This window comes from Delphinus delphis, chromosome 15, assembly GCF_949987515.2.
Source record: "Delphinus delphis chromosome 15, mDelDel1.2, whole genome shotgun sequence".
In the NCBI taxonomy this organism is placed as follows: domain Eukaryota; kingdom Metazoa; phylum Chordata; class Mammalia; order Artiodactyla; family Delphinidae; genus Delphinus; species Delphinus delphis.
This window is the reverse complement of record NC_082697.1, coordinates 22565239-22588821: the sequence shown is the minus strand read 5'-3', so window position 1 is coordinate 22588821 and position 23583 is coordinate 22565239. Positions and strand designations below refer to the sequence as shown.

At 51.5% G+C, this 23583-nt stretch overlaps 1 protein-coding gene across 8 annotated transcripts in view; it reads left to right on the top strand.

Annotated features, from left to right (window-relative positions):
- DLGAP4 (DLG associated protein 4) overlaps window positions 1-23583 on the top strand; it is a 201320-nt gene that overhangs the window by 120130 nt on the left and 57607 nt on the right. For 3 of the 8 annotated variants that reach the window (XM_060030844.1, XM_060030845.1, XM_060030851.1), the window contains exons 7-8: window positions 1488-1553; window positions 2382-2622. In XM_060030844.1, the coding sequence (XP_059886827.1) occupies window positions 1488-1553; window positions 2382-2622 (307 nt within the window). Of the gene's footprint in view, window positions 1-1487; window positions 1554-2381; window positions 2623-12045; window positions 13080-23583 lie in introns of those variants that run through there. The other 5 variants (XM_060030850.1, XM_060030847.1, XM_060030848.1 and 2 more) reach the window with 3 other exon arrangements.

Genomic DNA, 23583 nt, shown 5'->3' with positions numbered 1-23583 from the left:
GGCTGGGGGCATTGGCCTTCACATCCCAGCCACAAGATCCCCTGACTTATCTCCTTTCTTGGGTTCCAGTAAGACCTTTAAGGATGTTAGGGTTCTGGAATTAATGCAGAGACTTTTCAAGCTTACCAAAGGTGGTGAAGACGACGCCAATCCTGGCACTGTCTACCTGTCCTAAGGGTGCCCCATCCCACGCATGCCCATCCTGCCCCTGGAGGTGGTCCTCTCCTCCCTCCCAGGCCCCAGCCCCAAGGCCAGACAGAGAGGCAGGGATGGTGCTCTGGGCCCAAGTCCTCATTGGGGCCAGGAGTGGCAAGGGACTGATCCAAGGCCACACGGCCTACAGCACGGCCTATACATACCAACAGCACTAACCAGCTGGCCTCTCCCTGGGAGCTTGGGAGCATCTTAACCGACACTGACAAATCTTTGCACTTGCCCCCAAAGTTGCCTGTAATAACAGGTACAGGTTATCAGGTGCTTAGTTTTCCCAACTCTATTCGAAGCATGTGATTATGAATGATCTCATTTCATCTTGACCACAATCCTGTGAAATCTGGTCTCTAATTAGCCCCCATTTTACAGATGGGGAAACTGAGGCACAGAGCAGTTAAGTGACTTGCCCATATTCCTCTTGTGAGAAAATGATGGAGCCGGGAATGAAACTCTGGCAGTCCAGCTCCAGAGGTGGGCCATTACCGTGCAATCCCTAATCAAGACCTCATCGCCTTTGGCAATCACAGGGGCCTGTCAATATACCTCAGGCTGCAGCTTTGGAGGATAAACACCTGTCTCTTTAATACCCTATCCAAGTGAATTTTGGGTATGTCACATGGACTACGTTTCAATTTATCAGTGCTGTCTGATAGAATTTTCTGGGATGATTGGAAGCGTTCTATCATCCATGCTGTCCAATAAGGTAACATGAGCAAGTGAAATGTGGCTAGTGTGACTAAGGAACTGAATTTTGTTTACTTTAATTAATTTAAACCTAAATAGCCACGCATGGTTAGTTGCTACCATATGGAACAGAGCAAATTTAGGCCTTTCCAAACATATACTCCAAATTGGGTGATGATCAGGAATCCCCTGGCAGGCCAGTGTTCAGGACTCCGCGCTCTCGCTGCCGAGGGCCCGGGTTCAATCCCTGGTCGGGGAACCAAGATACCACAGGCCGCGCGGTGCAGCCAGAAAAAAAATTGGGTGATGATCCATCCAGTCGTTTTCCCTGATGCAGTGCCAGACGAGTCCACAGGCATTCTAGTCCATTTAGACAGGGAAACACTGACCCAGAGAATAGTGCTGGCCCGCCTGAGGTCACACAGCCAGGTCCAGGGCACAGTGGCCCCAGATCCAGCTTCATCTTTTCCTCCACAGGGTGTTCAGTCAACTTTTGCCCCCTCCCGTGTAGCCCAGGTGTCTTCCCGGACCCCCACCCAGTGTCCATGTTCAGCCAGCTGACACCTCAGCTTATACTCTGTGATCCCCAGGTACCAAGATGGCCTGAGACATGGGTCAGACAGACCCTTCCAGAACCATTGGAGAGTGTATGTATGGTGAGCCCCCTCTGCACTCACACCCCCAGCTGCAGATTTGTAGGATCCTGTTTCTAGAGGGACACTTAGAAACCATCCAGATGAGGTGGAACTAGATGTGAGATGGCAAATAGCATATATACCTCCGTTCTCCATACTGTCCATGGCAGGTGTGACTAATCAGTCCTCACTGCCACTACCCTCATTCCAGTATTATTTTCTCTCACCAGACTATGGCATCAGCTTCATCTCTGGCCTCTGCCTCCATTCCAGACCCTATATCCAACATCCATTCTGTACACCAGGGCTAGATTAATCTTCCTTAAATATACATTGGGAGTATTGATTCTGCTACTTCCTCACTGGGTACAACTGGCAAGTATCTTCCCCTCAGTAGCCCTCAGTTTCTTTGCTTATAAAAATGAAGGAATTGGACCGTAAGATGGTAAATATCTAGCACACCTACTGCCACCTCCCCATTCCAACATCCAGGGCAGACGTTACTGATTATAGCCTTCTTTCTGGCTGAATTCAGATATGACCTCAAAATCTATTAGCTAATCAGTCTGGACACACAAGATACAACCTAGCTAACATCCTAGAAAGTATATTTACTAGTTTCTCCTCCATTGTAGAGATGGGAAGATTGAGGCCCAAAGAGGTGAGAGAGTCTGTATATTTCTTAAGGGCTCCATCTGCCCATCCCGTGTCCTAAGTGAGACGGGAGCAGGAGGGTGGGCCGAGTTGAGGCCCCACAGACTCCAGCTCTGCAGCTGAGCCGACCACCAAGCACCCCATCCCTCCCCAGTGGGCACAGCCGGCCCCTGATGCCTGCTTTTGCCCTGACAGGTACGGGAGGCAGATCTGAGCGACCAGTATGAGGCAGCCTGCGAGTCGGCCTGCAGTGAAGCAGAGTCGACCGCGGCGGAGGCTCTAGACTTGCCGCTGCCCAGCTACTTCCGCTCCCGCAGCCACAGCTACCTGCGCGCCATCCAGGCGGGCTGCTCGCAGGAGGAGGACAGTGTTTCCCTGCAGTCCCTTTCCCCCCCTCCCAGCACCGGCAGCCTCAGCAATAGTCGCACGCTTCCGAGTGAGTACCGAGATGGGGGACCCCTGGGACCGTTCCTGGTGGACCAGAGGTGGGGAGGAATCCATGGTTGGTGAGCCAGGATTGGAGGGGTGGCCAGCAAAAGCAGGAGGCCTTGGGGCTGAACTTCCCACCAACTGGTGAACTGGAGCTCAAATGGCAGCAGTGGGGGGTGGGGGGCTGTCACAGAGGCAGATGTCAACACTGGGGATGGGGTGAGGGGGTCGTGAGGGCTGGAGCTTGTGAGATACTTGGTTGCCCCTGACTCTCTAGACCCTGGCTCTTACTGAAGCCCTACTTACCTGTTTGGATTAGTTCAGGTAGGCAAACCTGTGGGGAGGGTGGGCCCCTGCAGGGAAGAGGATGGGATCTGCATTGAGCCTTCTCAAAGGGGTGGGTTTGCAGGTTTCTCTCATATTCACAGTCAGGGACAACCTGTCCTTTCTGATACTTGTTCTAAGTTCTCTGACAATAACCCAGGCACGATCAGAGAAAAAGGGGACCCTGTGTCCCAGAGCAAGCCATGACCATCAAGACCCAGGAAGATCATAGCAAAATTTCTGGCTTAGTAGAGAGAACTTTGATCTCACTCTGACTAGACAGTTTTCCTCCCTGAGCCTCAGTTTCCCCATGTATAAATTGAGGCATAAGCCAGACCCCAGAGAGCTCTCAGGGGAGATGAAATAAGGCTGTGCCTGGAGAGGTTTAGGCGGGCCCTTGCACATGGTAGGAGCTGACAAGTGTAGCTGTTCTTACGGGTTCTCAGACTTGACTCTGAGCCTCCTGACAATCAAAGGCATTGAGGTTGGATTATTGTAGGAAAACCACATGTTTCAAGCGCTCAGTTGGTGTTTGATATAAATAAATGAGCCTGAATCTTATGGATATTCTATACACAAGAAACCAGCTTATTGACTGAAAACTGCAAAGGCAGGGGGCAGAGCAAGAAACCACTTTGTTTCACTATTACCTTTCAAATCGTGGCTGATATCTGGGCAGATCCCCGAGCTTTTCCAGGCATTTTTAGACCTTAAGGAACAGTCTCATTTTCAGGTATTGAGAGTCTGGTCTCATTTCAAAACATCAGTCTCATCTACTTCAGACCTCATGCACCTGCAGCTAGGGCCTGACTGGGCTCAGAAGCCCACAGTGGGGAGCTGGGCGTGGTGGTGAGTGTCTTCTCTGTTCCTTGTTCATCAGTGGCCATTTCTGGTTCCTCCAGGGGGAGGGGAAGGTCACTAGTGCAGATGTTGTCTGGCATCAGGAGTATCTGTGTGACAGATGCCACTTGCTAGCTCTTTCTCTTAGGTGGTGCTTTCAGAGTTTCTCCTATCTTGCAGGGCCCTTGTGGTGTCTTCTTTCCCAGCATGGGCAATCCCCCTCCAGGCCACTGCTGCTTATTCTGTCTCAGCTTCTCCAACCAGTGGTTGCCCTCCTCCGCACTCAGCCTCTTTTTGCCAGGGGACCTGGTCCTGCCAGGCAGCCATCTTGGGCAGACTCCTCTGATGACAACTCCAGCCCTACTGTCTCCCTCAGCTCCCGCTTTACCCATGTGAAAATGAGGCCTGTGCCTTGCAGAACTCTGAAAGTATAGGCTGGTCTGCTACAGCCTTCCTTCTAGACCTGCTGTCACAGCTAAGCCTGCCAGCCTCTCCACATTAGAAGTCTCCAAAGCAGGTGTCGGGGTCCAGTTTCTTTGGCCTCCAAATCCAGGGTATCCCTGCCAGGCTCTCCCAGGCACTCTGCTACAGTCTTATAAGAGTCTCAGGTAAAGGATCAGATTCCCCACATCATCAGGCCCAAGGAAAGTTCTCTAAGCAGGAGGTGGGCCTGGGGAATCAGATAGCACATCAACAATTTTCTTCAAATAAACCTTCACTCACCAATCTCCCCCGACCCCAATCACTCATGAATGGACTGAAGATGGGTGATGGGCTACATGTCCCAGAACTGTCTGGGTCCCTGTATTGGTCAACTATTGCTACAATAGTGCTGCAAAGCAAACAAGTACAAAATCAGTGTAATACAACAAGTAACATTTATTTCTTGCTCCCAAGTTTGTGGGTCAGCTGGAATGGCTCTCCTCCACATGTTTCTCACCCTCCTCCTGGGACCAAAGTGTCCTCCTGGGAGCAGTGGCTTTAGCAGGGCATGTTCTTCTCATGTTGATGGCAGAAGCACAGAGAGCAAGCCTAACTACACAGGCACATTTCAAGGTCCCTGCTTGCATAATATCTGCTAAAATCCTATTAGTTAGAGGAAGTCATAGCTCAAAAACAAGGGATGGAGAACTATCCTCCCACCGTGTGGACAGAGGAAGGGGTGAAGAATCAGGGTCAGTAATTCAATTTACTGTGGTCCACTTTCTTGGCCACATTTATTCGTGTCCCTCTCACAGAAAATACCCTTATCCCAAAGATCCTGAAAAGACTCATCCAATCATAACATCAGGATCTCATGGTACACCTGAAACTAATATAATATTGTAAATCAACTCTCCTTGAGTAATAAATAAATACATGCATACATGCATACATACATACGTACATTTTTTAAAAAGGAAAAAACATCTCATGATCTGTGTCATATATGGATTTGGCTCCTCTTGATCAAGCAACCTAAAATCTAAAATTAAAAAAAAAAAAGATATCTACCTCCCACCTCCCAACCCCCCGCCACACACACCCAGCATACCTTGGTAAAATAGGGACAGGATGACTGCAGTCCACACTCCCGTTCAGAAAGAGGGAGAAGGGGTTCAGAGACTTACTGATCCATGGCCATTCTGAAGTCCTTCTGGGCAGATGTTGGGCAAATACTCTGGGAAAGGGAATGTCTCTTGACTAGGCCCAAGCTCTACGCTCTGGGGTTGATTCCCTAAGCCATGGTTTTCCGTAGCTCTTGGCTCTGCTCTCTGAAAGCCCTTTCTTTTCCATTAGCCTTGTTGGCATTGTCTAAAGAAAGCATTGGAGAATAGGCCTTTGGGCAGCCAAGGAGCCGCCTTTGTCTGCTTCCTGCCTGAAGAAAGTTAGGGACCCAGTTGTCTTTTTACACCTTGAGTGGTCTCGGTCCCTTGAGCCTCAGCTGATCATAGTTTTGGCCACACACCTCCCTCAAACACTGTATGGGTTTTCTATGTATTTGATTCCACTTAACCCCATGTACCAAAAGGCACACCCACAATTATTTTTGAGTCATGTCAGTCTCTCTCAACTCAATTATGATGACTTTGGGTGCATCAGGCTTCTGTGGGGCCATGCTCTTAAGCTTTCTAGAAGCTCTTTTGAGCAGCTGAGAGCATCTACTGAATGGTACCTTATTATTTTAGAGTATTAATAAAAGATGTCATAACCACATCTTCGATTTGATCTGACCCACATGCTGTATCTTAAGGCCATAACCTTGGTCTGATCTTTGTCCCCAGGCTGTATATTAATTTGAAACTGATTTACTGGCTGGAGAAGCTGGAGTTGACTGATCTCTTGTCCAACTCAGCGAGTTCTGGGCTCTCTGCATTCCCTCTAAACACTCCCTGTGACACTCCCTATTTCTTTTATGAATTCCTCTTTCTGCTAAGTCCTTATCAAATTCAGCCCAAAGGAGCCAGCTCTTGCTTTCAACATTTTACCTGGAAACTCTCTTGCCCAAATCCATTGGTTCTCTTCAAGTTACTGTAGATTGACAGTTTTACCAAGCACCTTTTTTCAAGCCTACTCTAACAGGTTGCTCACTGCTCACCACTTGGTCCCAGAGCCGATGCTACATATTTTTGTTTTTGTTGCTTATACACCCCACTCTTGGTACCAATTTCTGTATCTATCAACTATTATCGCAATAATGCCGTGTAACAAACAAGCACATCTAATGTCAGAGGCACACAGTAATGCGCATTTGTTCTCATTCATGAGTTTTTTGGTTGGCTGGTTCTGCTCTGCATGTCCTATATTCTCCTCCTGGAACCAAAGCGCACTCCTGGAATCAGTGCCCTAGCCAAGGCATGTACTTCTCATGGTGGTGGCAGAAGTATAAGAGGGCAAATCCCACGGTACAAGCTCATTTCAAGTCTCTGTGTCACACCTGTGAACATCTGGTTGGTCAAAGCAAGTCACATGAGCCCAAAGCCAAGGTCCAGGGAAATACACTCAACCTTTTGTGGGAGAAACTGCAGTTACATTGCAAAGGGCATGAACACAGGGAAGGGTTGAGAATTGAGGCCAAAAATTCAATCACAAAAAAAAAAAAAAAATTCAATCACGGCCCCTTCAGCACATCCTGTATGAATAATCCAGCATTTCTGGCTTTAAATGTAGGGATGTGGGGCTCCAATTATTCTCAGTTTGGGAGCTTAAGCCCAAACCAGGATACTCAAGAAAGTACTGGTAGCAACATCTGACACCTACCCAGACATGTGTGCACATATATACCTACTTATGGACATATATAAGGTTCTGTACCCTTAGACCTCTTTCTCTGAAAACATATAAAAACACATGCACACTGATATTCTCACATGCACAAACATACACCTAATCTCTACATACAGTTGCACATCTCTCACATATGTGTGTGTCTCCTTCAAGGCTCATGCCACCTCCACACCTGTGAGGAAATCATGCCCCTAACAGATTGGAGCCACCAAAACAATCCCCCCTACCCCGTGTTTCCCCACTCAGCCCTGCCTCCACATCTCCATAGTGACTACTACGTACGTGCTCCTCTCTCCTCCAACCCCTGATCCTCTCAAGCTCAGCAAGTAAACTCACCTGCCTTGCAGGGAAAACCAAAGCCACCAGATTTTTCAGACCTGTGCCCAGACCTGCAGTTGGTCCCTACAGTACCTTAGTGCTGGGTTAGGAAAGACACTTAACTGTCATCTATTGGAAAATTACCACGAAGCACAATTTTTATTAGAATAATGTCCTTTACTGCCATCTGCCACAGATGTGTCATAATAAATATACAATTCGATTATGTCTGTGTTGTGAACAGCACCCCCCTTATACGTGGCACCTTTTATCAGTGTAAAGCTTGCACCACCATCCATGGCATTCTGGCCCGTAACCACCTCCCTCCTCACAGACACACCCCACCACCCACAGGTACACCCTCCCTCAGACACTGTCTCCCTGCAGGGGTCACCCTTGCTCAGAAGGCTGCCCCCTGTCCTCAGCATATGTCTCCAGGAAGTGAGCAGTCCGGGGCCTGTCCCCCACCTAGGGCTGTTCTGAGCCCCCAGTCGCTGAGGGGCATGAAACCTCTTTGTCACCCTCACATGGGCACATATGCTCTCAGGCCATATGCCAGCAGGTGGGTGGATGTGAAGGCCACTTACTGAGATGGTGAGAGCCTGGGAGGGGCGGGCCCCTCCGGAGTGGCCCTGGGCAGGGCATGGAGCTTGCCCACCCCCCAACCCGCTTGCTGGGGGCTGACCAGCTTCCCAGCTGTCAGCACCCCCTCTGTCCCTCCCCTTCTCTGACCCAGATTCCACATTCCAGAAATAGCTCTGGCAGGTGACTGGCAGGCAGGGTCGGCCCCAGCCAGGATGGTGGGGGAAACAGAAGCTTCACTACACACACATGCCCCTCCCCAGCCAAAGGACCTACCTGGGAGGGCCCACGGGGGTGCCATTACCCCCTCAGTCTGCCCCATCCTGCCCCTCTCTCTCCACTTCTGAGAAAGAAAAGAAAGAACAGAGAACGCGCTCCGTCCCACTCCTCCCTTCGCTGACGCTGCCCATCCCCCATTAGCGCTCATTCTCCTCTTCTCCCTCCCTTCCTCCATCCTTTTCTTCCAGCTTCCCCTCCCCTCCATCATCTTAACCTTCTGTCTGCCTGTCTCCCTCAGCCCTGTTTCTCCCCGCCAGCCTCTCTCCCTTTCTTTCTTCTAAATTTCTGGCCCTTCTCCCTCCCCAGCCTCCTTTCTGTGTCTCTCCCACTCCCTCTGAATCACAAGGGAGACTGTGACAACACCTAGGAGCGGTGGCTGCTGGGTGGTACCTGCCACCTACCCCTGCCCCGCACCAACTGCATTCCCCGCAGCTGCACATGGGTACACGTGTATACACGCGCACATGTGCACACACCTGGAGTCACTCTCTGGCAGCGCTTGGGATAGGTTTCTGGACTGGGAAACACACTTGCTCCTTGCTCAGGGGCCCTGAGTTCTAGTTTCAGCTGTGCTGTGTCACTCTGGGTGGGTCCTGACCCCTCCCTGTGCCTCAATTTCTCCATCTGTGTTGTGAGGCTTGGGTTTGGGGACCCCCAAACACCTCCTATCTGAGTCACAGAATGCTCTGTCCTCCCTTCTTTGTCCCCTCTCCCCTCCCCCAGAACTCTCCCAGTTTCTTCTCTGATTTACTCTCTCCTCCATAGACACAGGAAGGGAGGCGGACAAAATTCCAGTAAGCAGCCAACCTTCCAGGCAGCCTTGTCCCCCAAGCTCTTTCCCAGGCCTAACCCTCCACAATCTCCGGTTATTACACTACAGGCTCCTATCAGGCTGGACACTCCAATCCCCAGAATATCAGGGCTGAGAGGAACCTGAAAGACCATCATGACCAGAGATGCAAATAGACTTCAACTCACATGTCATCTCTGATCCCTGGAGCTCGGGACTGAGATTGGGTTAAGCAGAGAGATGTGTCACCATCGATCAGTGATGGCTACTTTGTCCAGGAATGTTGCACTTATCTGACGTTCCTTATTTAGCCCAGTTAACCACACACACACACACACACACACACACACACACACACACACACACACACGTTTACAAATACTTTACAAAGAAACTGTAGCCTAGAGGAGGTGAGTGTCAAGTCAGGGTCACCCAGTTAGAAGGTCAAGGAGCTGTTTCCCACCTCGGTCTGCCTGGCTTGAGTTCCCCATTATCCTGTGTTGGGGGGGCCATCCAAGGTCCTGGTAAAGAGATGCAGTGTGGTCACAGGAGTTTCAGGGAGAATTATCTGGCCACATGGGCAGGATGGATTGGAAGCTGTGCAGTGGTCCAGGCAAGGCACAGTGAGGCCTGGGCAGGGGCCATAGAGTCAGAGAGTAATGGGAGTGTCCAGGAGGCCTTCCTAGAGTGAGAATTCCCACCTCCTGAAATAGGCACCTCTCCCCAGAGGGCACTGGGCAGAAGGTGGCTTCCTCCCACAGCCCCACCCAGCCGTGGACCAGGAAGTTCCTGGTTAACTGGGTCACTCTCCTAAGTCCCATTTTTAGGCAGACCCACTGAGCCTTCTGGGGGACATAGTGATTGGGCTTAAGAACTGGTGGGCAGGCTGGGAACCCCAGCTTTGAGATTCTTGAACAAGAATAATTCCTTACTCCCTCAGGGGTAGAGAGGTCAGGCCAAAGGAGGAGAGACTAAGGTGCTTAAGTTGAACCTCGGAGGCCCTGAGGCCATAGTTAAGGGCAAGAGCTTTGCAGTGAGGCAGCCCTTTCATTGAATAGATGCTTACTGATAACCTCAATGGGCCAGGCTCTGCTCTAGGCACCAGGGACACATCAGTGAACAAAAGGGAAACCTCTGCCTTCATAGAGACTACATACTTTTTTGGGGGGGGGCATATGGGGGGAGGCAGACAAAACAATAAGCATAAATAACTCAAATAAGTATGTGGTTTACTGGCAAGTAGTGTAGGGCAAGGAGTACTGGGAGTGCCGGCAGCAGGAGGACAGGGCTATTGCAGCATAAACAGGGTACCAGGATAGAACTCACTGAGACAGATGTTTGAGCAAGCACTTGAAGGAAGTGAGGGAAGGAGTAGTGCTGGGGAGGTACTCCAGGCAGGGAGAAGAGTGGTACAAAGGCCCTGAGGCAGGAGGGTGCCTAGTGCATTGGAGGAGGAGCAGGGCTGGTGTGGTTGGGATGGAGCAAGACAGAGTCAGGCCTGTGCTTTGGGGCTTCCTGAATTTTCCTAAGTAATCAATCTAAAGATAAATACTAAGTGAATGGTATAGGTGTAGCATAGTGACTGTGAGACGGGCAAAGTAAGCTAATATTTTCGAAGTGCTTAGTACAGTGCCTGGCATCAAAAAAGGCTCAATAGCCCTCAGTTGCTTTTGTTACTATTAACTTTATGCAAGACAGTGGTATTGGAAAGACTGTATCATCTTCTTGAGTAAGATGCTTTTTAAGAAAAATTTATTTATATTTTTGGTTGCGCTGGGTCTTCGTTGCTGCGCGTGGTCTAGAGAAACTAGTTGTGGCGAGAGGGGGCTACTCTTCGTTGCGGTGTGCAGGCTTCTCATTGTGGCAGCTTCTCTTGCTGTGGAGCACAGGCTCTAGGAGCATGGGCTTCAGTAGATGTGGCATGCGGGCTCAGTAGTTGTTGCACATGGGCTTAGTTGCTCCGCGGCATGTGGGATCTTCCCCAACAGGGATTGAACCAGCGTCCCCTGCATTGGCAGGCAGATCGTTAACCACTGCACCACCAGGGAAGTCCCTTGAGTAAGATTCTTTTCTCCACTTTACATTTGGAAAAGAGATGCACAGAGAAGGGAAGGGACTTGCCTAGGTCACCCAGCAAGGCAGGTGGGGGAGCAGAAGCTGGATCTGCAGGTAGGCACAGATGAGGGATGAGACCCCAAGGACCAGGACTGTGAGTAAGGGGACTCGCAGGGGAGAAGTGGGGAACTGGGAAGGCCATGAGCCACGAAGGGAGTGATTTATGAATTCAGGCAGCTCCTACTGCACTTGGCTCTCCAAGACATCCTGGATGTGATGGTTTTTACTATGGAGGAAATGAAGGCTTAGGAGATTGAATGAGTATCTTGTCCAAGGTCACACAGCCCTCCGGAGTATGAGCAGGGATTCTAACCCAACCTGGAGGACCTCAGATGAGCACAGCAAAGTGAGGATGGAGTAGAGGGGACAACTAGAAACACTTAGGACGTACAGTCGATAGTACCTGGGGGGCTAATCTGACCACACAGAGATGAGAAGACCACCTCAGACTGCTTGCTCTGAGCCTCAGTTTCCCCTGGGAACAGCCAGGTGTCGCCACGGTAAACTGGTGCAGATTCTGCTGGCCGCTCTCGCGTCAGGGAGCATGCGTCTGGTTCCAGCTGGAACCGGTTTGGTGGGGGCGGCTAGAGGGGCGGAGTCCCCCGTGCTTAGGCATGCGCGTGCTGACGTGGGCGCGCGCTCCCTCTCGGGGTCGGGCGGCCTGGGCGTAGGCTGGACTGAGCGCCCCGCGCGCTTGCGCATACGCCCCTCCGCGCGCGCGCTACGGCCACGTGCCGAGAGGGTTGCGCGCGCCCCCGCCCATCCCGGGAGTCCCGAGCGACGCGCGCGCGCGCGCGTGACGCGGGGGGCGGGGCGGGGCGGGGCCGGCGCGGGGCTTTAACCCAGAGGCCCCGCCCCTCGGGCGTACAAAACCGGAGACTCGGGCCGGGCCGCGTGAGGGAGGAGGGTGAGTGCCCGCCACTGGCCGCAGCTGCCGCCAGCCCGTCGGTCACTTCGTCGGTCTGTCCGGTCCACGTCGTCGCCGCCGCCTCCTCAGCCCGGACGCCTGGGGCCCGCCCAGCGCCGCCCGGAGCAGCCGCGGCCCCGCGAGGAGACGGGCGCCGCCCCCGCCCGGCCCTACCCTGCCCTGCCCCCGCCCTCCTCCCCTTCTGTCCGTCCGTCCGTCCGTCCCCCCGCCCGCTCGCGCTTCCGTCCTTCTGTCCGGCCACCAGCCCTCGGGCCCGTAGCCCCGCTCCGCCCGCTTTGTCTCTCCCTGGCTCGCTGTCTCTTTGTCTCTGCCCTCGCGCTGCCTCCCAGCCCCTCCCTCGCTCCCCGATCTCGGGTCCCCCTCAAGGCGCTCGTCTCATCCCTCAGAGCCTACCCCCTCTGAGCGCCCCTCATCTTTGGGGACCTTTTTTTTCTGAACATCTTCCACACTCCCCCAAGGCTCTCCTCTGAGCTTCCCGCACATCCCTTGAGGGTCCTCCCTTCCATCTGTCCCCCCAAATCCCGGGGGTCTTGCCTCCTCTTAGCCCTCATTGCTTCAGGGTTTTCCCTCTTTTGGTGTCCCTTGTATACGCTGATACCTCCTAGATCCCTTGGGGTCTCTCCTTGGGACCCCTAAAGCTCCCCAGCTCCCAGACTTCAGCGCCCCTCCCTGCCTTCCCTTCGTTTGTCCCCTGTCGCTCTCTCCTTGTTCTCTCGGGCCTCCGCGCTCCTCATTCCTCTGGGTCGGGGCCCCCTGCTTTGCTCTCCCTGCCTCTCTCTGCCCCCGCATCTGTCTTGCTGGTGTCGCCACTGGATGTCTCTTGCGCTGCAGACCTCCCTTTAAGGCTACTCCTTTGCCAGGGCTCTTGCCGCTCCCCCTTGCTTTCTCTGCCCCGGTCCCCTGTCTCCCCTTCTCTCTGCTCCTGTGTCTCTCCCTCTCCCCTTTTCTGTCTTTGCCGGTCTCTGGGTCTCTGACCCCCATCCGGCCCTCATGGCTTTGTGTCTGGAGCTCTTGAAGCAATGTGAGTGGTGGGGTGTCCGGGTCTGGCTGGAGTGCGCCCGCAGGCTGGCCGCGGCCGAGGCTCCATGGGGTTGGCGCTGGGGCGAGGGCTGGCGCTGGGGCAGGAGGCTCTGGGGCCTCCCCACAAAGGGGGCAAGGAGGGAGGGGCCAGGCTGTCTGGCAGAGGTGGGAGGGGGAGCCTTCCTGCTCTGAGGCTTCTGCTTTAGTTGCTTGTGTGTGTGGACGGTGCCACGGGCTGGGCATCCCTGCCCGCTTGGCCCTGCATGGCCTGGCATTTTGTGATTGCTTGTGGGCAGGCCTGGGCTATTTTGGAGCCAGCAGGATGTGATATCACTTGGGCGTTTATTTAGACCCGATTGGGGGTGGGGACTGCGTTCTTGCCAACTTGAGTAATCAAATTTTGCATGGGGGGTGCGGCCTCCTAGGCAGCTGGGCTGTGCGGTTTGTGGCCAGAACTTTGCCAGCCACCAGACTGGGCAGGTGAACCAGGGTCTGTGCTGCCTTGGTCTTGTGGAGACTGTCAATCAGGGTGAGGGGAGAGAGGGGTTGTTTTTAACCTGACCACCCTTGAGGATTGGGTTTGGTGGTCTAAGACCTCTGCGGCCAGCCTCAAGCTGTGTGACTTTGAATGAGACCTTCAACCTTTCCAAGTCTCAGTTTCTCCATCTGTAAAAAGGGAATAATTATGGCAGCCTCACAACGTTGTCGTGACAATCAAATGAAACATCTGTAAAGACACTTCGGGAACTGTCAGCCTGTCTTTAAACTGAGCCCCACAGAGGGAAAGCAGCTTGCCCGGGGCACACAGGCTAGTTCATGGCAAAGTTGGGACAGGGATCCAGGCCTGGGACTCCCCAGCCCAGAGTTCTTTACCCTCCCCCCCCACTCCATTGCCACCTGGTTGTTCAGAAATGCACCTGCCCTTCCAATAGGGCAGGGGGCAGGCTGCCCCTTTTTATGCCCCCATTCCTGGTTGCTCTTTGCCAGTTTGTAAAGATAGTTGGGTGTGCCCAGCTGGATGTCTGTGCTGGAGACAGTTGGATTTTCCATGTTCCATCCTGTTGTTGTTTAAGGGTGGGCCCTGCTTGGCCAGTGGCACTTGGGAATAAAGTCTGTCAGTTTGTGGCTGTGAGCCCCACCTGCTTTTCCAGCTTCCCATAGAGTGGGGGAACAAAGGCTTCAGCTGAGAGATGCTCCACAGACAGCTGGGGTCTGCTTTCAAGGAGCCTCAGATGTCCCAGAAGTTTGGAGCAGGAGATAAGATCAGCTATTGTAGCCCCCTCGTCTCACGAGAGACCAGGGACCCACAGAGGATTTCAGCCAGGACTCCTGTGTCCTCTGCCATAGCACTGCCTCCGAGGAGGTCGCTGTCTGGCTGGTGTCACCTGCGCACTGGTGTATAATGACAGTTTCCAGCATCCGTTGACCTTTTACTGTGGGCCCTGAGCTTGACACGCTACACAGACTACTTGCAGCAGGGAGGAGAAAGGGCTTGGTCTCTGGCCTGAAAGTGGAGGGAATCAGGGTTGTGGTCCCCACATCTCACCTGTCAGGGAGGCTGCTTTCGCCTGGGCTTCAGCTTCCTTATCTGTAAAGTGGGAATGATAATCCTTGTCCTAAGGCTGATTCTGAAATCATGGAATCCCTAGAGAAATTGTGTGAGGCAGAATGCCAGGGTTCTATTCTCGGCTCTGATGCTAAGATGCTGTATGATTTCAGACAAGTGTCTTCCTCTGTCTGTATTTTTCCTTCGAAAAAATGAGGAAGCTGGTTGTTGTGCTCTCTTAGGTGCTTCCAGCCCTGACATTTGAGGATTTTAAGGTAACTGAAATGCCACCTATTTGCACCTACATCTTATCTTACCTGTTAAAAGTGTGCTTGATCACAAAATAAGAGGCAGAATGTGTTGAGTGCTGCCAGATGTGTGCTGATAATGTGCTGTGGGGTTTCATCGGAGAGAGATCTTGTCCGGGCAAAGGGATCAAAAAGGCTTCCAGAAGGAGGCAGTGCTTGAGCTGGACCCCTATACCAGACATGTTCTACCTCTTATACGAACTGTTCCAGAGAAAGAGTGTGGGTTTTCGGGCCGCAGACACCTGGTCTTGGTTGGTCTGCATCACTCGCTGCCTGTGTAATCTTGGGCTAGTTACTTTCTTTGAGCTTCAGTTTCCTCATCTGGACGCAAGATAATCATAATTACACTGCAGGGTTGTGGTGAGGATTAAGTGAGATTCTACATTAAAAAATAGTACACAGTAGGCGTTTAATAAATGTGAACTTTCACCTCGAGATAATATCTGGACCCCTTTTTGCTTTGTGGGAACAAGGCAGAGGCCCAGCCTCTCCCTCTACCCGCTGTGGCTGGGGTTCAGGTAGCAAGGAAAGCACCTCCTGGCTGTTCTAATATGTTAACAGCAGTGATCCTCTAACCTCTCGCTATGTGGGACATTGTGTAATCTGCCAGGCTCTTTCCTTTCCATTGTTCCTCACAACAGCCCTGGGAGGAAGTCAGAAGCCAGTGGAGTTCTCCCTGTTTCATGGGTGAATGAAGAATAGGGGCCCAGGGAGGGCTTGCGCCCAGGCCTCTTGACTTGGCTCCCCCTGCAACCCACAGCGTTACTCCACATTTATTGCTGCTGCCCGGTAGCCTACGGCTCGGGCTGCCTTCTCTGGATCTGGCGTCTGTTCTGCAAGGAGGGTTTGTTTGGCATTTCCCCAACCTCTGAGCTCATCTCAAATTTAAATGGGACTAGCTTGAGGTTGGGTGGGGACTGAGTCACCACCTTCCCTGGCTTTCTCGTCCTGAGCAGCAGCCAGACACACCCAGAGGGCCACTGCCGTAGACCTGCTGGTTGTAGACCCTGCACACAACAGGCTTTCCTCCCAGAAGCTCGGATGGCTCAGGAATGTCTCCCTCTGGGCTCTCAGGGGAAGGCGGCAGTGGTGGCTCCATATGTATTTCTTCACCTCAGGGATCTGGAAGCACAAGCCACACTGAGCTGTTGTTGCCTGGCCTCTCCTGCTCCAAGCCTTTATTTGTGCTGTACCCTCCCCCGTGGTGCCGTCTCTTCCCTTTGAGGCCCACATTGTCAAATGCCACCTCTTCCAGGAAGTCTCTGATTGGTGCCTCTGGAGTCAGACTGTGAATTCGGTCCCAGGTCCATACTTGCTGAAAGTGTGACCTTGGAGATCACTTTACCTCTCTGTGCCTCAGTTTCCTCATATAAAAATTAGGCTCCTCATCTTTACAAAGTTCAGGTTCCTGAGCTCTATCCCCAAAGATTCTCATTTGGCAGGTCTGGGGGCAGGAATCAGCTTTTTAAACCAGCCCTCTGGAGGAGTCTGATGCTGAAACCTGTGGGCCACACTCTGGGTAAAGCTGAACTGAGAGTTTCTCGGGTTGGTGTCACAGTTTGGCTTGTCCCTGCTGTGTGACCTTGGATTGGTCGACTTTCTGCACCTCAGTTTTCTTCCCTGTAAGACTGGGATGGAAATGCCTTCCTCACAGGTTGCTCTGAGGATGCAAACTCGTGTTGTAAAGGCCCCTCAAGAAATGGGAACCTGTCTGCTACACTGCCATTCACTGGGTGTCGGGGACTGTGCTAAGCACTTTCTGGCATTATCCCACTGCATTATTGCAACAATCCTATGATACAGGTCCCAATATTATCCCCATTTTACAGGTGAGGAGACTGGCCCCTCATCATGGTCTTTGTTTCAGGCAGAATTGGTTGTTTCCAGAAGCAGATTACCCTTCCCCTGCTCAGTCCCAGCAGCAGACACTGTCAGACCTGGCCAGGGTGAGGGCTGTAGAATTGAACATCTGGGCAGGAATGCAATCCAGTCGTCAACAGGAACTTAATGAGGCTATCGAGGTGTGAGGTGTGAGTGCCTCTCAGGTTCCCAGGTTTCCCCGTCCTGGCTGTGGCTGCCTCGCCTCCCTCAGCCTATGTTGGAATCAGCTGGTTCCTCACCCACCCACACCTGGGAACCAGGGCTACCTTAAAGACAAATAAAATCCATATTCTAGAGCTAAAAGGTTATTGTTTCTTGCCTCACTATAAGAAGCATGCTAAGGGAGGAAAGGGACAGGGATGTGCCTCGGATCCCAGAAGAAGACCATGTCAGGGCCAGGTGAGAGCCGTAGTGCTGTCTCCCCACCCAGGTCTCCCTCATTTCTCTGTCCCTGGCCTGGGTCACCCTGGGGAGAGCTGGTGCATGGAGGTCTGGTTTGGCCAGTGAATAGGACAAAAGCAAGAAAAGTGGTCCCAAGTGGTTGGAGCTGGACTTGGCTCAGCCTGGAGCTGAACTGGGCTTGGAAAACACTTTCTGTCCAGGAACCTGCCCTCCCAGCCCTGGGCCAGGCTCCGAGACGATGGGAGAGACCAGGCAGACAGGGCCTCTGCCCCTGGGAACTTAGGATCTGACAAGGGAGACAAGGCCTACAATTATGAGAGACTGTGTGACAGTCTGTAATTAAGCATCTGCTGAAGGAAAGCATTGTCTGAGAAGGAAGAAGTGAGCGTGACCCAGAGGAAACAAGAGCCCTCGTGAGGGGGCTGGATTCGCAGAGGCCGACATTGGGGCTGACGTTCCTGGGAATGGTTTCTGCAGAGGCACAGGTGTGGGGGCTAGACAGGGTAAGTGCATATTATGGAAACAGTAGACTAGTTTTGCTGATGCATCAGGGCTCAGGGAGGAGCCAGGAGATTGTAGGCAGCATAGAACGCGAGCTGAAGAGCAGAGGCTTTGGAGAGCCATGGAAGATTTTAGAGCCGGGATGGCACAGCCGGAGGATTTTTTCAAGATGAGTCAGGCTGGGTGAACTGGAATGAATGAAAGTGACAACAGGGAGGAGCTTTGTAGGCAACTCGGAGAAGGGAGAGGGCAGGGTTCGGGTGGAGCCCGTGCGAGAGGGAAGGGCCAGTTGGGGTAGCAGAGGATGTTGAGTTCTCTGAGAAGAGCCTGACCAGGGGGCCTGATGGGCCAGCGGGAAAGATGTTGGGTGTCGCTACTTGGAGCAGGAAATAATAGTCTGAGCACATTGCTCGCACACCTGCTCTGTGCCAGGCTCTGTGCCAGGGCCTTCATGGATGCTCTCATGAAATCCTTACAGCAAGCCCGAGGCAGGTGGACTTACCGTCCCCATTTTACAAATAAGGAACATGTGGCTCAGACCCAAAGCTGACTGTCTGCAAATGCTGGCTCTTCCCACAGTTCAGCTCTGCTTCTTGGAAAGGAACCTCCTACTGTTAGGATCCCAGGAATCTGAGCCTTCTTGCCCCTTGAATTGGGGGCACCTAATACATCCCCTAAAGGACAGAACCCCCTACTTGCTAAAGACCTGGAAGATTGGGGCTGGGTACCAGCTCAGAATTGCTTCAAGGTGGGAGAGTCAGGGAATTGAGGGGGCTTCACATCAGCAGTTTTTCTCTCCAGGCTGTGAGCATCCTCCAGAGCTGGCTCTCGTGTGTGTCTAGTGCAACAGTGGGCATGTCCATGACTGGGCCCACTGGGATTCGCAGCCAGCCCCCACCGGAGGGGGTGGGCCCTGGCCCAGCCACAGAGGCAGGGAGGGACTTGACCGAGGTGCTCGCGACACAGGAGAGCCAGGTGATGAAGGTGATGAAGCCTATTTCCCAGGCTGCAGCCAGGGATAGCCACTGGGCAGAGGGAAAGGGAAGGGGACTGGTGCTGAAGAGCGGCTAGCAGGGGAGGCAGCAATGGTTGGCGGCAGTGTGCAGCTAGGAAACTGGTGGCCAGTCATTCTCGGTGTGCCGCCCTGAGCAGGGCCTTGTCCGGGTCGTGAGGCCACATGGCAGGCACAGCCTCTGTGTTCCGCTCACCCCACTCCTCCCTTGTCTCCAATAAACACCCCCAGGATCCTTCTGCCAGTCTACTTTGGCAAATTCATACCAAAATCAGGACAAAGGTTTTGATGAGGGATTTTTGTGCTCCTTTGGAACAGACACAGCCTGAGAAATGTTCGGATATTGGAACAGTGAACTAGACTGACCTGTGCTGTCCCTTTCAATTGTAGTTATTCACTTGATTAATGCTTTACCATTTGCCAGGTGCTTTCTTGTAAATGTGATCATTCTCATATGTATTCATTCTTTTCATTTCGTTTATAGCACATTGTTTCTGGATCATTAATATTTGTGTAGCCTGTTTTTTAATTTCAGAGCACTTACATCTACTTTATCTCATTAGGTTCTTACACAGCCCTAAGAGGATTGCTATTCTTGTCATCGTCATTTTCCAGAAAGTGACTTGCCCAAGGTCACTCTGGGATTCACTGGCTGAGCTGTTGTTCACTTATTCAACAAATATTTATTAAGTGCCTGCTGTGTGCCAGGCGATGAGCTGGCCCTGGGGATACAGTGGCAAGCAGAGCCGTCTTAGAGAGTTAGCTTCTGACCTCCCAGAGTCCACAGAATCATCAAGGTGTAGCCAGGATTCACCCTAGCGCTCCTGACCCCCACCTTGGGCTCTTTCCACTGCAGACCCCTGGAGTTTGGGCCTGAGGCTTAGATCTAGACTGTTGTAGCCTGTGAGCCTTCAGCCTGGAGCATCATGGTAAAGCAAGCCAAGGCGGCAAGTCTCTGCAAACTGAACTTCAAAAGTGACAGAGGAGGTCTTTGGTAATGACTTAATTATTAACGAGAAGGTGAAGAAGGGCATCTCTACAGAAGGCCATCTGCTCCTCCCCAGGGGGAGGAAGTCGCTCAAGGGCTGCTGCACCTAAGATCCGGGCCTGAATTTTCTGCAGCCTCCAAATATTTGATTACAGTCTGCACAGGTGTGGAGCCCTGTGGCCATGTGCTAAGCTGGGGACCCTCCTTGCTTCCTTTAATATTAAATGAGATGAAATAAAGGCATATCTTAGGATATCAGTCTGGAAAGGACTCTCCCAGCCACCTCATTTCCCATGAGTGGGAACCAAGTATTGGAGGGGACAGGATCCCATATTGAGAGACATTATTCTTCCCCTTCCCCTGTCTTACCAGCCTGACTTAATTTCCCTAGTCCTTCCTGTAGGAACCCTCCCCTCTCAGCTGTACCTACTGAGCATTCAAAGCCCTCTTGAAATCCTTCTTATGCCGTAAGGCCAAGTTTTTCTGAGTCTTCCCTGCTACTTTCTGCCCTGCCCAGAGGCCTGTGCTGTCCAGGCTGCCTCCGTCTACTGTCAGAGGCTGACCACCTGTTCTGCAAGACTAGACCAGCAGCCCTTGAGGAGACTTCAAAATCCAGGTGTCTGGGCCCTGCCCTCAGGGAGTCTGATGCCTGAGACCTAGAGGGAAGCTTCTTGGGGTACATTTTGCTGGAGTTATTTTTTTATGTGCAAACATTATGCTTTTATTGAGAAAGCAATAAATCTATGTGGTTAAACATTTCAAACTTTGTAGGAAAAAAAGGGGTCCAGTGAAAAATTAGTCTCTCTCCCACCTAGGCTCCTAGATAATGACTGTGAGCAGTCTTGATGTTTCCTTCCAGAAATACTCTGCATACACAGGCAGCTGTGTCAATACATCCCATTTTATTACCTACTGCCTGCTGTTCTGTACCTTGTCTTCTTCACACAAGGATGTCTCTGTTGTCGGTATTCCCTGTGGGTACACACGTGGCTGTGTGGCAGTCCATTGACGGATGGACCACCCGTTGTTTGTCCAGTCCTCTGCTCAGGGACATTTAGGTTGTTCCCAGCCTTGCTGCTACGAGCAGCGCTACAGCCAGCACCCTTCCCACCTGGCTGTATACATGTGGGCAAGCATCACTGTGGGAGCCATTCCTTCCTGCGAGTGAAATTGCTGTTTTGAAGAATCTGTGCACCTAAAAGTTTGTTACCTTCTTTTGCATTCTGAAAACCTATATATATATATTTTTTAACATCTTTATTGGAGTATAATTGCTTTACAATGGTGTCTTAGTTTCTGCTGTATAACAAAGTGAATCAGCTATACATATACATATATCCCCATATCTCTTCCCTCTTGCGTCTCCGTCCCACCCACCCTCACTATCCCACCCCTCTAGGTGGTCAAAAAGCACCGAGCTGATCTCCCTGTGCTATGCAACTGCTTCCCACTAGCTATCGATTTTACATTTGGTAGTGTATACATGTCCACGCCACTCTCTCACTTCGTCCCAGCTTACCCTTCCCCCTCCGCACATCCTCAAGTCCATTCTCTACATCTGCGTCTGCGTCTTTATTCCTGTCCTGCCCCTAGGTTCTGAAGAACCTTTTTTTTTTTTTAGATTCCATATATATGTGTTAGCATACGATATTTGTTTTTCTCTTTCTGACTTAATTCACTCTGTATGACAGACTCTAGGTCCATCCACCTCACTACAAATAACTCAATTTCGTTTCTTTTTATGGCTGAGTAATATTCCATTGTATATATGTGCCACATCTTCTTTATCCATTCACCTGTCGATGGACACTTAGGTTGCTTCCATGTCCTGGCTATTGTAAATAGAGCTGCAGTGAACATTGTGGTACATGACTCTTTTTGAATTATGGTTTTCTCAGGGTATATGCCCAGTAGTGGGATTGCTGGGTCGTATGGTAGTTGCATTTTTAGTTTTTTAAGGAACCGCCATACTGTTCTCCATAGTGGCTGTATCAATTTACATTCCCACCAACAGTGCAAGAGGGTTCCCTTTTCTCCACACCCTCTCCAGCATTTATTGTTTGTAGATTTTTTGATGATGGCCATTCTGACTGGTGTGAGATGATACCTCACTGTAGTTTTGATTTGCATTTCTCTCATGATTAGTGATGTTGAGCATCCTTTCATGTGTTTGTTGGCAATCTGTATATCTTCTTTGGAGAAATGTCTATTTAGGTCTTCTGCCCATTTTTGCATTGGGTTGTTTGTTCTTTTGGTATTGAGCTGCATGAGCTGCTTGTAAATTTTGGAGATTAATCCTTTGTCAGTTGCTTCACTTGCAAATATTTTCTCCCATTCTGAGGGTTGTCTTTTTGTCTTGTTTGTGGTTTCCTTTGCTGTGCAAAAGCTTTGAAGTTTCATTAGGTCCCATTTGTTTATTTTTGTTTTTATTTCCATTTCTCTAGGAGGTGGGTGAAAAAGGATCTTGCTGTGATTTATGTCATAGAGTGTTCTGCCTATGTTTTCCTCTAAGAGTTTGATAGTGTCTGGTTTTACATTTAGGTCTTTAATCCATTTTGAGTTTATTTTTGTGTATGGTGTTAGGGAGTGTTCTAATACCATTCTTTTACATGTAGCTGTCCAGTTTTCCCAGCACCACTTATTGAAGAGGCTGTGTTTTCTCCATTGTATATTCTTGCCTCCTTTAACAAAAATAAGGTGTAGGGCTTCCCTGGTGGCACAGTGGTTGAGAGTCCGCCTGCCGATGCAGGGGACACGGGTTCATGCCCCAGTCTGGGAAGATCCCACATGCCGCGGAGCGGCTGGGCCCGTGAGCCATGGCCGCTGAGCCTGCGCATCCGGAGCCTGTGCTCCGCAATGGAAGAGGCCACAACAGTGAGAGGCCTGCGTACCGCAAAAAAAATGAGGTGTATATTTTTTTTTCAGGGCTACTGATTTTTTTTAATTTTTTAAAAATTTTATTTATTCATTTTTGGCTGAGTTGGGTCTTCATTGCTGCACAAGGGCTTTTCTCTAGTTGCGGCGAGTGGGGGCTACTCTTCGTTGCAATGCGTGGGCTTCTCATTGCGGTGGCTTCTCTTGTTGCAGAGCACAGGCTCTAGGCACACGGGCTTAGTAGTTGTGGCTCACGGGCTCTAGAGCGCAGGCTCAGTAGGTGTGGCACACGGGCTTAGTTGCTCCGTGGCATGTGGGATCTTCCACGACCAGGGCTCGAACCCATGTCCCCTGCATTGGCAAGCGGATTCTTAACCTCTGTGCCACCAGGGAAACCCAAGGTGTATATATTTTTAAAAGCACCTTGCCCCCACCCCTGGATTCAAATTCCTTTCCTTGGTTAAGTACTGACAGTACTAATCCAGCCCAGAGAGGGGGAGGAGACTGGCCAGTCTTCGCTCCGAAGCCCTCAGCCAATGAGATCTCTCCAGAGTAAGGTGCAGATGGGAGGAAGTGAGGGATGAAGGGAAGAAATGGGCTGGAGGGATATCAGGAGTGGAGCCAGGACTGGGGGGAGGGGATTCTGTTACAGGTACCTGGGGACCTGTTTGTGACTTGGTCTCCAGGGAGGGATGCCCCCCCACACACACACACGCACATACACTGTGTCCTCCTTCCTGTGCTTCTCTGGTGTGTGCCGCACCTGCTTGGCAACGGCTGGGCCATCAAGCTCAGTCATCCCGCAGATATTTACTGAGCTCCTGAATCCAGTGCTGGCTTGGCCACAATGTCCCTGTGCCTTTCCGAGCCTCAGTTTTCCTCATCTGAGAGGCAGGGAGGCTCCTCCCTGCCTCTCTCATGTCACCAGCCTAGAGGGGAGATTTGGTAAACCAGCCAGTGGGAAAACACCATAAAACAGATTACAGTGGTCTT